The sequence below is a fragment of the Miniopterus schreibersii genome (genome assembly GCF_964146895.1).
Source record: "Miniopterus schreibersii genome assembly, chromosome: 17".
Classification (NCBI taxonomy): Eukaryota; Metazoa; Chordata; class Mammalia; order Chiroptera; family Miniopteridae; genus Miniopterus; species Miniopterus schreibersii.
This window is the reverse complement of record NC_138117.1, coordinates 15,766,821-15,783,862: the sequence shown is the minus strand read 5'-3', so window position 1 is coordinate 15,783,862 and position 17,042 is coordinate 15,766,821. Positions and strand designations below refer to the sequence as shown.

General features: G+C 38.2%; 1 protein-coding gene across 3 annotated transcripts in view; it reads right to left on the bottom strand.

Annotated features, from left to right (window-relative positions):
- COL14A1 (collagen type XIV alpha 1 chain) overlaps window positions 1–17,042 on the bottom strand; it is a 157,148-nt gene that overhangs the window by 56,520 nt on the left and 83,586 nt on the right. For all 3 annotated transcript variants that reach the window (XM_081116373.1, XM_081116374.1, XM_081116375.1), the window contains exons 26-34: window positions 14,611–14,750; window positions 12,299–12,422; window positions 11,302–11,445; window positions 10,307–10,471; window positions 9,657–9,695; window positions 9,353–9,491; window positions 8,211–8,353; window positions 6,555–6,664; window positions 4,859–5,017 (exon numbers count right to left, since the gene is read on the bottom strand). In XM_081116373.1, coding sequence (XP_080972499.1) covers window positions 4,859–5,017; window positions 6,555–6,664; window positions 8,211–8,353; window positions 9,353–9,491; window positions 9,657–9,695; window positions 10,307–10,471; window positions 11,302–11,445; window positions 12,299–12,422; window positions 14,611–14,750 — 1,163 coding nt within the window. The remainder of the gene's footprint in view (window positions 1–4,858; window positions 5,018–6,554; window positions 6,665–8,210; window positions 8,354–9,352; window positions 9,492–9,656; window positions 9,696–10,306; window positions 10,472–11,301; window positions 11,446–12,298; window positions 12,423–14,610; window positions 14,751–17,042) is intronic.

Below are 17,042 nucleotides of genomic sequence, written 5' to 3'. Positions count from 1 at the left end.
ATCATGGCACTAATTAAATTAGGAGATGAAAAGGACAGCTGTTATCCTTGTTGGGAGTGATTAGAATACTTAGGTGGAGACACACTTTGGGAGGGACATTTTGATCATATCTCCTTTCAAGGTTGCAATTCAAATAATGTAAGTCTTTGAACTTGTCAGTGAACAGACAGGGCATGTGGCGACTGGTATAGACCAGACTCTCTCCTCTGCCTAAGCTCTGTAATAGTCAGTCTGACCCAGTGGAAGAGAGCTTAGAATGGAAGGCTTTAGTAACCTTATGCAAGTCAGATATAATCACATCTCCCTTTCCTCACCTTTGGAAAGGGGATCCTCCCCTAACTTCTTCAAGGCTCAGTTTCTGCATTTATACAGTGGAGCTTATTTAAGTATCTCTTCTGAGGGTTATTGGAAGATTGAATGAGATAATCACAGAAAAGTAGACACTGCCTAATCCATAGTCGGCATGCAATAATGTTAGCTACTATTATTATATTTAGGATTAAAAGATATTTTTTGTGTGAAAACAATCATTTTATTGTAACTTAATAATACTTGTTTCTATAGGATCATTCACTAGTCTACTGTTGATTGCTACATAAAAAGCTTTAACTCAGTAAACACATTTATTAAAAAACTGCATAAAAATTTGTATTTGTCTTTAACAGCAGAGGGCTAAACAAATGTCAATTGGATACATGTTATATTTTATTTATTTATTTATTTATTTTTATTCAATTATTGGGATTACAATGGTCAATATGAACATACAGGTTTCAGGTGTGGGTTTCTATGTTATAAGATCTGTATATTGCTTTGTGTGCCCACCACTCAAAGTCATATCTTCTCCTGTCACCATGTATTAAGACCCCCTTCATCCCCCCCACCCCCGTCCCTCTGGCAACCACCACACTGCTGTTTGTGCCCATGAGTTTTAGTTTTATATCCCACATATGAGTGAATTCATATGGTTCTTAGCTTTTTCTGACTGACTTATTTCACTTAGCATAATATTCTAAGGTCCATCCATGTTGTTGCAAATGGCAGTATTTCAAGGTGTTATATTTTAAAAAGTGGAAGAAACACACTAAGAAACATGATTCTGCCCAGCCAGTGTTGCTCAGTGGTTGAGCTTCGATCCATGAACCAAGAAGTCACTGGTTCGATTCCTGGTCAGGGAATATGCCCGGGTTGCGGGCTCGATCCCCAGTGTAGGGCATGCAGGAGGCAGCCGATCAATGTTTTTATCTCTCTGTCCCTCTCCCTTCCTCTCTCTCTAAAATCAGTAAAAACATATTTTTTTTAAAAAGAAACAGGATCCTATGCCAAATGAAAATTTTTCTAGAATCTTCTCTGATTGGCAGCATTATCATTTCATTGCATATCAGAAAAGGTAGAAGGCACTTCTTAGGAGAAAGAAGATGGGAAAAAAGAACAGCTGTTAAGTTTCTTTCCACATGTGTTTTGATGGCTAAGTTAGGCCTGCTTATTAGTTTAGTCCCACCAGGGACTTTTGCTGCCTATAAAATCTTTCATTGCAGAACACAAGTTGTCTTTATTATAAATGTGAGTAATTTAACTTAGTAGTACTGTATCCCTAAATCCATTAATCTCTTCTCCACTCAACTTGGGTTTAAGAAGAATATATTTGGTTTAAAGACTGAATATTTAGAGTTTTTCCATCATCTGGCATTTTTTGAATCATCGCTGAATTTGCCCAGAGAATGCTGACCTATAAACTACTAATCTCAATGATATGATGACTACTCCCCCTGGACTAATACAAAACTTACACATTATACATTCCCAGTTGCTAAAATAGTGGAATACAAGTGTACACCAAGATTTTTTTTTTAGCAATCTGTGATTTCTAAATTGAAAACTGAGGACTAAAGCTTGCCTCTTGCCCTGAACTGAAACAGTCAAGCAATAACCCCCAAAAACAAGTGAGCTTCCAATCACATTCTTGAGAGCTAATCTAATATCATCTATTTCGACATAATCAAATTCTTCAATAAGTGGGCAGACTGAAAATCTACTTGGTAATCCTTTGTAGAATTCTAGATTCTAACAAAAGCTACAACTTTTTTCCTACCAGCCTTACAAAGAACTCTTTAATTACTGACTTCCATAAATTCCCCATTGTCTGCCACTGGTTGGAAGTTACCACAGAGGGTTCTCTGTTTAATTGCTTTTCTTTTATGGACAGAGTTAAAGATTTATTGCCGGTAGGCCTGACACCTATAGGAACTTTTGCTTTCAGAAATAAATTCTTTGATGTTTAATTGGCCATCTATTTAGAGGGCCATTATTACAAAGAGTGTACTTCGAAATAATTGTAATTATAAAACTGTAATTTTAAAACACAAATTAGGAGAGGGTATGATATATATTACTGGATGGTCATCAATACCATACATGAATAGAATATATGCAAAACAATATTTTAACAAAAGGCATGATACAATTCAAATAGATGACATTCTATTTAATTTCTATCAAGTATTTCCTGAGAGCTCAGTTTGTTCATATAAGATTAATTAGGTACTGTGATGGAAGATAGGAGGGCGTGGTTATAAATGAAGACCGTGACATGGTTTCTATTTTTAGAGATTTATATTATAAAGGGGTGAATATAGACATCTGAAAGAAGAAAATACTATATGATTACAAATAATCAAGTGTTAAACAAGCAGTAGAGGTACAGAAAAGGTGAGATGAAGAAGGTATTATTGACATCCTTCAATAATAATAGCTGCTCTTCACTGAATGCCTATTAAGTATCAGGGATTTTATATGTATTATTTATAAAATTAAAAAAATAATTTAGTAAGTGATTTGGGCTTAGAATCTCATACACCTAGAATAATTTCTCTTTCTTAAATTAGATTCTATTCACTTATCCATCCAAGCATCCATCTATATACGTCCATTTACCCATATAGGATGTCTTTAGTTTGCTAATTCTGGATATTTATAAATTCTGGAGTGTGCTATCATCAAAGTATCTTCCATGAAGCAGAAGACAGTGTTTCTTAATCAGTATAAAGTACCACAGATCTTAAGAGGAGACAACTCATCAATATCATGTAAACATTCTTAAAAGCCTCTTACTATAACTATAAACAACACAGTCTTCCATAGCTTTTACATTCTCTCTTTCTAAACATCTAATCCATAGTTTTCCAAAGCAAAGTAGAACAAAAGCACTTTTAAAGATACCTCAAAACTCATACTAAGTGAAATAAGTCAGACAGAAAAAGTCAAGAACCATATGATTTCACTCATATGTGGATGTAAAACTGAAGGCAACCAGTGAACAAACAAGACAAACAACAAAAAGACCCTCATAGACACAGATAACAGTACAGTGCTTACCAGAGGGAAGGGGGGTGGGCAGATAGTAAAGGGCAAAGGGGGCCAAATATATGCTGATGAAAAAATATTTGACTTTGGGTTGTGGGCACACAATGCAATATACAGATGAGGTGTCATAGAACTGTACACTTGAGGGGGTCAATGGGAGGAAAAGAGGGACATCTGTAATACTTTCAATAACAAAGATACATTTTTTAAAAAGAATTAAATATCAAAAAAATAACTGTATGCTTGAAACTTACATAATTTCATTAATCAATGTCACCCCAATAAATTACATATATATTAGCATCAATGCACACAAGGATTTCATTTCTATTGAGAGAGATACCACAAAAATAGCAAAGAGTCCCAAAGTGAAATTTACTTTACCACTCCGAGACTGTTTGCTGGTGTGAAGTGGATGGGTTATACTAGAGCAGTGCAGTTAGAACTGTGCTCCCTTGGGACCCACTGGAGATGGGGACATCTACCGCCCCAGGTCCTCACTCCACTCAATCAGCATGGATCTGTTTTAATCTTATTTATTTATTTATTTATTTATTTATTTATTTATTTGACAAACTAGAAGACTTCATTTGTACAAAGTGATCTTCAGCTTAGACAGACTTTGAGAACCACCAAGTTTTTCTAAAGTTTCATGTAACGGACTACTTCTACCGATCTATGGAAGTACAAGACAATAATAGCAATTCATAATTAATTCTGTACTTCTGTGACATATAAGAGAAATGTAGATTTGAATAGTTAGAGTTGTTTAAGAGAATAAAATATTCTCCAGGCTAATTGGTTCTAATTATAAAATGACTCAAATTAGAGAACGTTGGTAATTAGCTATGACTCCATGGTATTAAAACAAAAGCTTGTGTACACTATAGTGAGTGAAAAAAATGTGATTTCTTTGCCGAGTGGAAGTCTCCTGGCTTAAACTGCATGCTGTATGATGAAAAATATGCTATTTTAGAATGACCTGTCGTCTAGATAACTATATGATTAAAGCGTAAACTTCACATGAGCAATAGCAAAAATCTAGTTGCAAAATGCCCAAATCTAACCCACATGAGAGGCTTACGTCAATTTCCTGTGTATAATAATTGCGTATTTTGTATGAAACTAAATTTGCTTATACAAATGTTCATTTACAATTTTGATTCTCGCATTAACCATTTATACCACAAGCCATATGATATTTTACTATCTGAATTTTTAAATGCCTTTAGGAAATAAACTAGCTTAATTCTTGCAGTATAATATAGCAGTTTACTGCCAAGAGCTTTAACTATGCAGATTTTAGCTCATTTAAAAAGGCCATTATCTATTTAGCGACCCATCCATCCATCCATCCATCCATCCATCCATCCATCCATCCATCCATCCATCCATCTATCCCTTTACCAAACTTTCGCCCTCGGTAATAAATAGTTGTCCTTTTAAAAGATCTTTTTCTATAAAGCAACAGTGCTTCACTTGTGTATACACTTACTGGAGCAGAGTTTCCGTTCGGCCCTCTCGATCTAACCATTCTCCCCAGGACCTCGACACCATCCGCCGTGATATTAGCCGATGCGTTGATCGCCTTCTCTCCCACTTGCTTGCAGTCAATAACCACTTTGGCCAAAGTCTTGTTGACAACAACGTGTAGCTGGGTAAAAGTCAAGATGTCTTAGCAGGTAAGAAGGAACAGGAATATCAACCAAATTTACATAACTGCATGACTCATCGCTAAACAGTGTGAAATAGAAGAGCTGGAGTCCAGTCACTCTGCATTTTGCTAGAGGAGAAAGGCTCTACTTTTACCACCTCCATGACTGTCCCACAGTCAGGTCTCATCTCTGCTCTTATTTAATTAATACTTTTCTTTAAAGTAACTTTGAAGTGATTCGCTTTTTAAAACTCTAGCCTTCCTCTAAAGCAGCAATATTCTGAAAGCACAGGGTTATGGCATGAGTTATGCCTTTTCTGAAAGCACATTAAACTAAATATGGCAGTACTAAAATGTAAAAACTGCTGGTTGAATTACCAGCAAAAGTTATCTGCGGTACTACTGGCAGCTAGCAAACCACACTTTAATAATATTTTATTTAATTTAAGGTGAGGAGAAAAGATCTAGAGTCTAAAGGGGAAGGAGGAATGCTTTCTAGTGACTTCAGGCCCAAATGGAATAAAGCTCTTTGGCTTCATGTACGATTCAATTTTCTGAAACTGGAATCTCTAGAATCTGAAGGCCCACGGTAACATACTCAGGGCTCTACACATTCTTTGTTAGGACTTGTTAAAATCTCCATTATCATGTAGGCACAACAGAGTCAGAATTTCATTATACAATTGTTCATATGCAGTGACGCTATTCAAAACCCCAGAATGTGGCCAAGTTGTGTGTCTGACCACGTCTTATGTCAAGAGGCAGGACCAAGATGAAGACTGCTGTGCTAGAGCCCTTTTCTCACTCTAACAGGGCAGGAAGGGCTGGGTTAAGAGGCTTTTGCCAGCACCACCTAGTAAATGCTCTGCTCTCCCTGCAGTCTTGGGGTTGCATGCCTAACAGCCCAGAGATCAGTGGGTTGTTTGCCAAACACAAAAGAAACAGTACATCTTGGAAGGAAGCATGTCTACTCCACTGATGACCAAAGCTAAATGTTTCCGAGATGTAAAATGTTAAGGAACAGAGCTCTTATCACAAGTGCCAAACTAAAGAGAAAGTAAAGTCAGGTTTTACAAAATTTGTCCTCAGGGTAACTTTTATGATGGCAGTGATGGGTTGTCTGTATATATGTAAAAAAAACAGTGCAATCAGTTATATCTATCTTTACGTTTTAACATGATTCAGCTGATTGTGCCTTTCCTCTGCACTGGTAGCCAGGTAGACCAGCAATTGTTTCTATGTCACACATAATGCCCACTTAATAATATGGTACCCTCTATTAAATTGTTCCTCATGGTGGGAACCTGGACCACTTCTATCATATCTCCTGGGTTACCTGCTAAAAAATGCACATTTCAGGGTCCCATCTCAGAACCTCCAGAGCAGAATCTCCAGGCATTGTTAACAAGCCCCACAGGTAATTCTTTCTCCAGTTGAAATTTGAAATCCAAAGCTCTGTGAAATAGTTTCACCTCTACCTGTTGCTTTGGTCACAGTGAACAGAATAAAGAATATGTGTACATGAAGCATTACTCACCTTGTGAAAGCTTCCATGGAAAATTTTCCTAATTTCAGGTCCTTCAAAAGTCACAGTTTGAAAGTCGCCACCATAGTCATAGTTGAAATAGGTTAGGGTTTTCCCACCATCTAATCGAAGAAAAAAGAAAAACATTTTAGAAAAAATTTAAATGAGTAAATGATTTTCTACAGTTCAACTCAAGACTGAAAATAATGCATCCACTGTTTTGAAGCTCTGTTTCGAACAATGTGATGAGGAAGGAAGGAAGGATCACAGTCCTTGGGCTGTCCAGGTTTTTAGCTGGCCGGACTGACTTAACAATGGCGAGGGAAGGGCTCCTACACATATTCTTCCTCTCTACACCCCTGCCTACACTCCCAACTCCACCACCCTCCTGAAAGAGGGTTGCCTGAAGCTAGGTCTAGAGGCAGGCAAAGAGGGAGAACCAAGTGAATTCAATCTTAAGAAACAGAAACCAGGCTCTTTGCCTAATTAACCTACTACAGCCACCAACTTTCCCAGGACATGCAACTTACACCACCCCAAAAGAATGATATTCCAATATATCTTTTATTATGGACAGAGGAAAGCCTTCTTAATCTTGAGTATTTCATGTTACAGGGGATATTTTCTTACACGGAAATAGGAATATTTTTCTCACAAATTCATTCCCAGGTTACAATTTGATTCTTCCCTCCACTATCAAAGGAAAGTCTGAACCACTGAGAAACTTCATTGTTTTCAAGTCCTGGGTATATATGGAGTTAGTGGCTTACCCCTTTTTAATCTATAACTTTCCCTTAGTTTTAATATCAGTGCAAAATGCTTTCACAATATCATATTTAGTTGTTGATTCATTTCCATGTACTGAAAAGTCCTTTCACAAGCACTAGTTGAAAACAAGCTTAAAATACTTTCTTTATCCAAATGTTTGAGTTAGCACCTAAGAGTAGCCACACAATCTTGATTCCTAGCTTCATTGCAATTCTAAACTAAAAATCTATTCAGAAAACTCACTGACATTAACCAAACACTTGATGATCTTCTTAAGTGATCATTATGTGCGTGACATCCAACAACGTGAGGTTAAGAAGCTTCTTTTATTGGTTCCTTCTCAACTTTTCAAAACCCAAACAATGGTGTTCCCCAGTTTTCAGACCTATTCTCTTTCTAGACTCACTAGCTAGATGACCTCACCCACAATGAGGTCACAATGGCTTATATATCACACAGACACAACTTCAAAGTTCACTTCTCCATCTCAGAATTCTTCCCAAATATACTGCTGGCAATCTGACAGGTTTTTTTGGATTATGAAATAGGCATCTTACAACTATCATATCCATGTCCAGAAAATGAACTTCTGGTCTCACCCCTCTGACTGGCTCCCCCTTCTCCCATCAACCTCGCTCTTCCTGTAGTCTTCAGTGTCTCAGTAACTGTCCCTTTCACCTGCTCACTACTGGATCCCAGAGCCCAGTGCTGACACACAGTAGGAACTCAGCGAATATTTGTTGAGAGAACGAGTGAATAAATGAATGAGTCAACTGTTACATAATTCATTGTTAGTACTTACTGACACGGTTTAAGTGAGTTATACACAGGCCAGGCAAGATGGCATGCCACATACATCATTCATACATGTGTGTGCAAATGTTATATAAATATACTTACTATCTAAAATAACTCCAACCAATGGGTCCGAGTTTTTATTTAAAATCTCCCAAAGAGCAAATGGCTCCTCTGGAGTGTCAGGAAGAATCCGGAATAGGAAACTGATCGTATAATCAGAAGGCAATCCTTCTGGATGCAAGTACCTGAAAATGGAAAGAAAAAAATATTTTATTGTATCCCTCCTCAAAAGGTTACTTGTCTGATTATAAAAGCATAAATAAAAATCTTAAGGAATCCACCTTAAAATGTTGAATAAGCAAGACTGTGTTTATAAAACTTCAGTCGATGGCTTTGAAGAGATTCAAAAATCACACACTGCAGTCATCCAACAGTGAAATAAAAACATTGTCAGCTAACCCCTCTCCCCCCAAACACAAAAAAATGTGGACACTGAAAATGTTTCACATTAAAACACTGAAGGCATTTTGAGACAAACGTTGACTTGGAATGTGCAGTGGCAGATCTTGAGAGATGACCCCTTAAGCCAGGAAGTCTCAACTGTAATCTCAAGTACCTCCAGAGCCTGCAGAATGACTGCAAATGACCCCAGGAATCCCTAGGTGTAGCACAGACTGTAAAGCAAGGAGGTAATGTGATTTTTATGTAAATCCAATACTACTCTTCAGCTATATGGGGCTGCTGTTATGATTTTTCAAAAATATAAAAACCATCTGAATTCATGGCACTAACATGAAATGGCTCAAAGAAGGATGTGGGCCTGATGGTCAGGTGCAATTCCCAACATTGTCACTTAACAAAGTATGTGATCTCACTCAAGTCGTTCCTTGTGCTTCAGTTTCATTATCTGTAAAACTGAGAAAATAATTGAATCTTCCTTGTAGAGCGGTGTGGAGGTTTGAGTGAGTTAATATACACAAGCATGTAGAACAATGTCTGAATTATGAAAGTGCTATATATCAGCTATCTTCATATATTTTTCTTAGATCAACAGATATTAAAGTTCAACCAGCATTATATATGAGTCTAATGTTTTTAAACAAAGAAATCTAAACATCATCTGCTCTAAATATTATAGAAAATCCTACTGGGGACTATTACAGCCTATCATAAGTGGGCATAATTTTCACATTGAGATGTAATAAACAAATGATTGGTTTTAGTATCTTGCAATGGAAACATACTTGGTTGGCTGGGAAACCAGGGCATCTTTATGAAGTCGGTAACAAGGATACACATTGAAGGTACCAGGTTCCATAGAAACTCCATCCACGGATGAAAAATCCTTTTCAACCAAACCAAACATTTCCATCATCTTAAATCCTAAAAACAAATAAACAAACAAAAACAAACAAACAGAGAAAAAGAATAAACAGGGATTTTAGACTTTTAAATTTCAAAATTAGCCTATTAAAATTTAAAAGAAAAATATGGACCCCAAATGGGAGTTAATATATTTCTATTTGGAAAAATTGTGATAATGCATACCTGCAAGATCAATGCCATCCTTTTGCACCAGTGGGCAGGCTGGAAAACAAAACAAAACAAACAGTATAAAAACCCTAATTTAGATATTTTCCAAAACATATTCTTTCCCTGCCCTGAGAACAGGAAGCTAACAATCTTTCCGGAAGTCAGTGGTGAAAGGAATCCAAACCATATGTGGCTACAGTTTTCTGTGGATTCCTAAATATGGAAATGCTCTCACTTCTTCTATTAACACCAAAGGGGCATCTCCTTCTCCTCTCCTGGGTCCATGAAAACCTACAGTGGTCACTTAGGAGCATGTGTTGGGATAGTCTCACTTCTAATGCATTACCCTGATGTATTAATGTCTTAATACATTTTTTAAAACTATTTGCTACAATGTCATCCCAATAAATTTAATTTTAAAAAAGAGTTGCATTTAAACACAGGCTCTCATCTTGATTAGGATGGTCTTGATCAACCTAAAACTCTACACCTGGGAGAGGGTAGGTTTACTTCCAAATGCTCTAAAACATAAAACAATGTCTGCATAACAAACAGCTCTGCGAGACAATATTCTTTCCTTAGATTAAGATGGGACCCATTATTTAACTGGTATGAAACATCTCAGCCTTGAAGCAACATGAGTAAGCACGTTTCAAAGAACTCACTTGCGGAAGCGGTTTCGCAGACAAAAGTAATCAACTCATCTTCAATCTTCTTAAAGGCGTCGAAGTCATCCACAAAGAAGACGTGGCGCGCACTGGGCTTGCTGCCAATGCTCACCAGCTCCGAGTAATCTGCATCGGCCACGCCGATTGCAAAAATGCTGTAGCCTGTGGCAGAACGCAAACAGATTTCTGATTACTTTAAATTGCACAAGATACAAGTATTGCAATATAAGACATCCACATGTTTAAAATATGTTTGTGAAGGAGGGCTAGTGGGGTGGATAATTCATTCTTTATAGTTCATCAGAATTCTGCCTGCTCGTATTTCATTATATGAAAATTATTCCATCATCCCCTACAGAAATTTTCCATTTTAAAGAAACTCAAGAAGGCCTATGCCCCCTTTAGTACTTGAGACAAAATAGTTACCGTTTGAGTAACATTGTTATGTCTGCATGTTTTTAATAATTATTTTAAAATTTATACGATGCAGTGTAGTTGAAACAGAGAAATTTTATCTCAGCTTTTATTTCAGATATAGAAACTGAGATGTTAATAGGCTTAGCAGCCTGAGGTGGGTCATGGGTCAATGCTTGGCAAATAAACAGTAAACTACTATTTGCCGGGCATATCTTACATAATGTAATCTTCATGACACTGTTATGAGAATCCCCATTTTACAGATGATGAGGCTGAGGCGCTTCTATGCAGGTTCCCTCCCTGGCCCTTTGTAACTAGGTCTTTTGCATAGTATTGCACTTAATTGCTGGCATTTCTTATATAGGGAATCTTGCGTGTAGCAAAAAGTATTGGAGGAAATACAGCAAATAATAGATTTATAACCTGGAAAGTATCTTTAAAATCACAGTGTCCAGGTATATGAAGAAAGACTTAGAAATATTTAAGCCATACAGATATAGCTTACGAACGTGTATTCAGAAAACAGCAGTGCTACCATATTGGTAGCCACTATTGCTCATCTGTGTAAAACTCACCATCTGATTGCATCTCCCTGGAGATTTTGTTCACGTCATCTTGTGATCGCCCATCAGTTATGACCACGATGACCCTCGGGATGCCTTTTCTGGTCCCTGAATCTGAATTAAACAAGGTATCTCGGACATGCTTAATTGCTTTTCCTGAAACAAAGGAAGGCAACAGTTCAATTTCATGACCTCCTATTTTTGTTCTGCTGGGGAGGAAAAGGTAAAAACAAAGTTCTTAAATCAGTGAAAAATTTTTTAAAAATAAATCTATATTATTATGCCTAAAAAAAAGGTGACTTTGGATGATTAGATAATGAAGATGTGGTGTGTGTATATATATATAAATAATATTCAGCCATAAAAAGATGAAATATTGCCACTTTTGACAACATGTACAGATCTTGGGAATATTATGCTAAGTAAAATAAATCAGACCAAGCCCGGCCAGGCATGGCTCAGCGGTTGAGCATCGACCTAGGATCCAGGAGATCGGGGTTCAATTCCCGGTCAGGGCACATGCCTGGGGTGCGGGCTAGGCAGCCGATCAATGACTCTCTCATCATTGATGTTTCTGTCTCTCTCTCTCTCCCCCCTCCTTTCCTCTCTCTGAAATCAATAAAGATATGTTTAAAAAAAAAAAAAAATCAGACCCAAAAAAAAGAAAAGAACCACGTGATTTCACTTATATGTGGGATATAAAGCAAAAAAGCAACAAATGAACAAACAAGATAAACTCATAGACAAGACAACAGAATCACTGGGAAGGGCATTGGTGGGGGGCGGAGAAGGCAACGAGAGTCAAATACATGGTGGCGGAAGGAGACTAGGGTTCGGGTGGTAAGCAAACAATAGCGTATACAGATGTCATATCATGAAGTTGTACACCTGAAATTTACATGATGTTATTAACCAATGTTATCCAATAAATATAATTTTTGAAAGGTAATTTCACTAATTACTAATAGTTAGTTACTTTAGGTCTTAACTGGACTTTCTTTGGTCTTACCTGTTTTTGTATTTCCTCCTTTGTATGAAATACGTTTAATTGCATCAAGAAGAGTCTCTTTGGTTTTGTAAGTGTTTAGCTTAAATTCTGTTCTGGGGTCATCAGTAAACTGAACCATTGCAACCTGGAGAGAGAAGGTGTACTTGGTTTTACATATACATAGATTTCTCCTGGGCCAGAGAGCACACACAAGATATCCACAATTTAATTTCTTAGTTAACCCAGTCCACAGTTTCCTCGGTTTAAAATTCCATACAAGTTACGTACCAAATCTGATGACACATTAAATAGAATTTTTTCTCTGAGTACCTTTCAGAAACTATTTTTAAAATCTCTCTCTAATGGTTGTGGGTTTTCAACAGATGGAAAAATGGCAGCATAAGCCTTGTAACTTGACCAAGGTCAGAGAATCAGAGTTGGATTCTTTACAAGGATTTATTATTATTATTATTATTATTTTAATCCTCACCAAAGGATATTTTTTCCATTGCTTCTCAGAGAGAGTGGAAGGGAGAGAGAGAGAAAGAGATCAATGCGAGAGACACACATCGATTGGTTGCCTCCCCAGGGCAGGAGATTGAGCCTACAACCGAGGTACATGCCTTTGGCTGGATTCAAACCCAGGGCCCTTCAGTCTGCGGGCCAATGTTCTAACCACTGAGCTAAACCGGCTAGGGCATTACAAGGATTTCTTTACAGAGCAAACCTGTGAAGGACTTACTACTGTCCTACCATTTTACAGATGTTGAAACTGAGGCGCTCAAAGTCAAGTAATTTGCACAAATCACAAGAGTAGTCACTGGCAGAACCAACAGTTGAAGCCAGGTATATTCTACTTCAAAATCTGTTCTTAACTACTGCAATATAAGCCTTCCTGGCTCCATTTCCTACAATTTATTTTCATTCTCGTGGAACTTTGGGGCCATTTTTAACTCACCGTTTTGTTTGTTTTTCAGAACTACAATGAGGGTAGTAAACACAGTATCTTCAGGTTGCTTTCTCTGATTTCGCAGGCCTTCAACTGCTACCAGTTTATCAAGGTCTACTGCAGATATCACCGCCTTTAGGAAACCTCCTCTAATTCCTCTATTCAAAACAAATTCCTGCCTCCCTGAAATGCCTCAGCAACATGATGTATCCTGCTCATACATTCAACTGCTCTTCCAAAACAAAGGCGTTCATTTCAGTGCATCCCTTGCTACCATCCTTGCCAAGACCTCCATCATCTCTCTGATGGACCATGAAAGCAGCAACTTAACTGGTTCTCTGCTCCATTCCTACCCTTATTAATATTCACACTCCATAAAGCAGCTATTAATCTTTTTGAAAAAGCACATCAGATCTTTCTGCTGGCTTCCACTGCATTTATGATGACCTCCAACTCCTTCAATAGTCCATTAGACTCAAGATAACCTGGCTTTTGTCTACTTCTCCCACCTCTTCTGCTCTCCACATGCTCACCCACCATGTTTCAGCTATAAGTTTTAGCGTCTGAAGTCTCAAATTCCATCCTTATCTTAGATCCTTTGCACTCACTATTTTTCTTGTCTGGAAAGTCTACTCTCAGATCTCCTTTGTTATCATTTACATCTCAGTTCAAAAACCACCTCCTCAAAGAGGCCTTCGTTGACCACAAAATTTAAAATACCCCTCCTACACACACAGACACAGACACACACACACACACACACTTGTAAGTAATAACCCTCAGGGAATTTAAATCCTATCACTGTTTTCAGAGCTCGCCTCCCTACCTCAGGAATCTATTTATTTGCCTATTTCTATCTGTCTCTCGCCCTCCTCCTCTCTATGCCTTTAAGAGTATGATCACCAAGACATTAAGGACACTGTTTGTCATATCCATTATGACAGCACTGTGTCTGGCCATAATAAATTCTCAATAAATATTTTTGGAATGAATAAGTTAGTTTTATGTTCTACTTGATCTATACTATGTGACCACAACCCCCGTCTTTCAAGACTTTAATGTCCTTGAGAGCAGGGGAAATACTGGGTGTACCCATAGAGGAGATGCTCTACCCTAGTATATATAAAAGGAGCATCTGCTGGCATGGCCATTCTAACCAGCCTTAGTTTGCTGAACTCGGTAGCTTTTAAGGACTAGCATCTTCCCAATCTCCATCAGGCATCAGTAAGCTGCTTCCAAACCCAGACCCGTGTATCCTCTCGTTTAGGGATAGATCTGATCATTAAAGTTCTTTATCCAGATTCCCTGACTAATAGCCATAATAATACATTAGAATAACTTCTTAATGCATATAATGAATTAATAATTGACCTATTAGCCTTACTTGAGTTCCATCTGCGCCGATCTTGTTCAGGGCTCCGACAGTGTTATACAGAAAGTCAGTGATCTTGTTGAAATTTTCATCTCCAATACTCCAGGATCCATCCACCATAAACACCAGGTCTGCCTTGGCAGCTTTACATACTGAAGACCAAGAATAAAAATTTTTAATCAGACATAAGAGGAAAACATAGCTGTTATTAAACCAACAAAGCAGATAGTGATTTCCCTCCGGTATCTCGAGCTTTTTCCTGGAGAAAAGGTATCATTCCTCTAAGGTTTATATCCCAAACTCTTCCTCCTTATGCTTTCTGACCATCATTTCTCTTCTGCACTCAAGGTTCCTATTCACAACTGGGAAGCTTCTAGTAAACACGTGGAATTTGAAAGGAAAAAAAATCCACCAACCTTAGTCCCAAAGAATAAAAATGAGAGAAGAGAAAAATGTGGAACTGAAGAGATTCACAGACAGAAGACTCAGTAAACATTTTTAGTGCCTATGATCAGCAGGAAGGCCAAGCCATGCACCGCATACCCTGTCCTCTGCCTGTTGAGTTAGTTATTCAGAGTGAGTCAACTTCAGGAGGACAGATATGACACCTACAGCTGGGTATGCATTTGCGCTGAGGTCACAAGCAAACTTTAATTACAGCCTCATTCAAACATTCTGTCTGTGACTTTCTGCCACCCGTTGATATGTGCCAAAAAGGTACGTTAATGAAAAAACAGGATCAGTAGGTATTACTGATGCCAACGCTAACAAACAAGAAAAAAATACACCAACAAAGGCCTCCTCCACTGAAAGCATTTTTATTGTCATTTTTTGGTATGTACACTTTCAAACAATCTATGCCTCTTTCTCTTTCATTAGTGTAGATCACTGTGGCTGAGTCTGTTTTACAGCGAAACAATTTTCTCTTCAATAATAATCTGAATCTGCTAAGGTTAGGTGAGTTACATACAAATATTCTTTGAGATAATGTGCCTTTCTCCTGTCTTTAGGGGAAAATATACCCTTCATTTGGTTTTTATTTTTATTCCCTTCAAGCTATTTATTAAGTAAAATAAACCATCTCCAAGTGAGGTATTACTCCAGGAACAATAAGGATCTGGCAAAGCTGTTCTCATGAGTTCTATGATTCATAAAATTGCACAACTTTATGATTTGAATTTAGAGCTGAAAGGGACACAAGACCTGCTAATTATAAGCTTATAAAGGAAAGCCTGGTCCTCTCTTTCCAAGGAAAGATGAAATCTAAATTAGGTTTCACCTATCAAAATGAAAAATTAATAAATCAAAGAAAATACACCAAAATACACGAAGAAATTACCTCTGGGATAGAAAATTGTGTTTTTAGTTTCTTCTGTGTACTCTTTTGTACTTATTAACATTTGTTTAATAAATACTCAATATCACTTTAACAATAAACATTTACAGGCTTTTTAATTAAACACACTCAATACAAACAGAGCCTAAGATGCATAATGCCTTCGAGGTGGAAAAGCCATCTAAAACCACCCTGATGAAAACGTCAGGAGCAAGGTCTCTGCGTTGGCAATCCTCACTCTCACAGACCCTTCACACAACTTCCACGAGCACTCATGAACGTCTACTGAATGATATCCACGTTCAGCTATAAATAAAAACATTCTGACCTCAGAGAGCTCTGTGATATCTGCGCATCAGAAATGTCTAACTAGTAAATTTATCAATCAGGATTCTGCTTTCAGTTCCAACAGTGAAAATAATCATAGCTATCGAGACTAAAGAAGGCTACGTCTAAGCCAGAAGAAGCAAGATTCCGGCACTCCAGCTGGAGCAAGTAGCCTCAAATGATGCCGGGCAGCAGGGGACATGTGCGGGAACCCCAAGCTGTACAATGCTGCTGGGACCTGACGTGACCTGGGAAATGAGCTCACCAAGGAGGCTGCTCATTGCGGACTCTGCGTGCTGTGCTAGGAAGGAGGCTGGCCCTCATTAGAGCTTCCCATTGCCTCTTTGTTTCCGTGACACTTACACTCTCCAGCACCTGAGCCCACTGACTTGAAGCTGCTGCAAGACAGGAAGGACTTCGTTTTCATTGCATCCCCGGTGCACAGCAGGTACTTTAAAAGGCATGATGAAAGGAAGATCTCTTCTGAAACAACCTTCCACCCCCTTCTCCCCCGAGCCCTCCTGTCCCCTGCACCGAGGTTAACTTTCTCAAACACGGGTGTCCTCAGAGCAGCGTCCCTTCCTTAAACTCCTCCCGCACACCATGTCCCACAGCACCAAGCTCAAACTCCTCACTGCAGCAAAACCGCCCTGCACCTGTCTCCGCCCTTCTCCAAGGGCCGCTTCTTGTTTCCCAGACACACTGTGCGCTTAGATCATTCCACGACTTCGAGTGCTCTTCTCCCATTTACTTCCCTGTAAAACTCATTTTTCAAAATGCA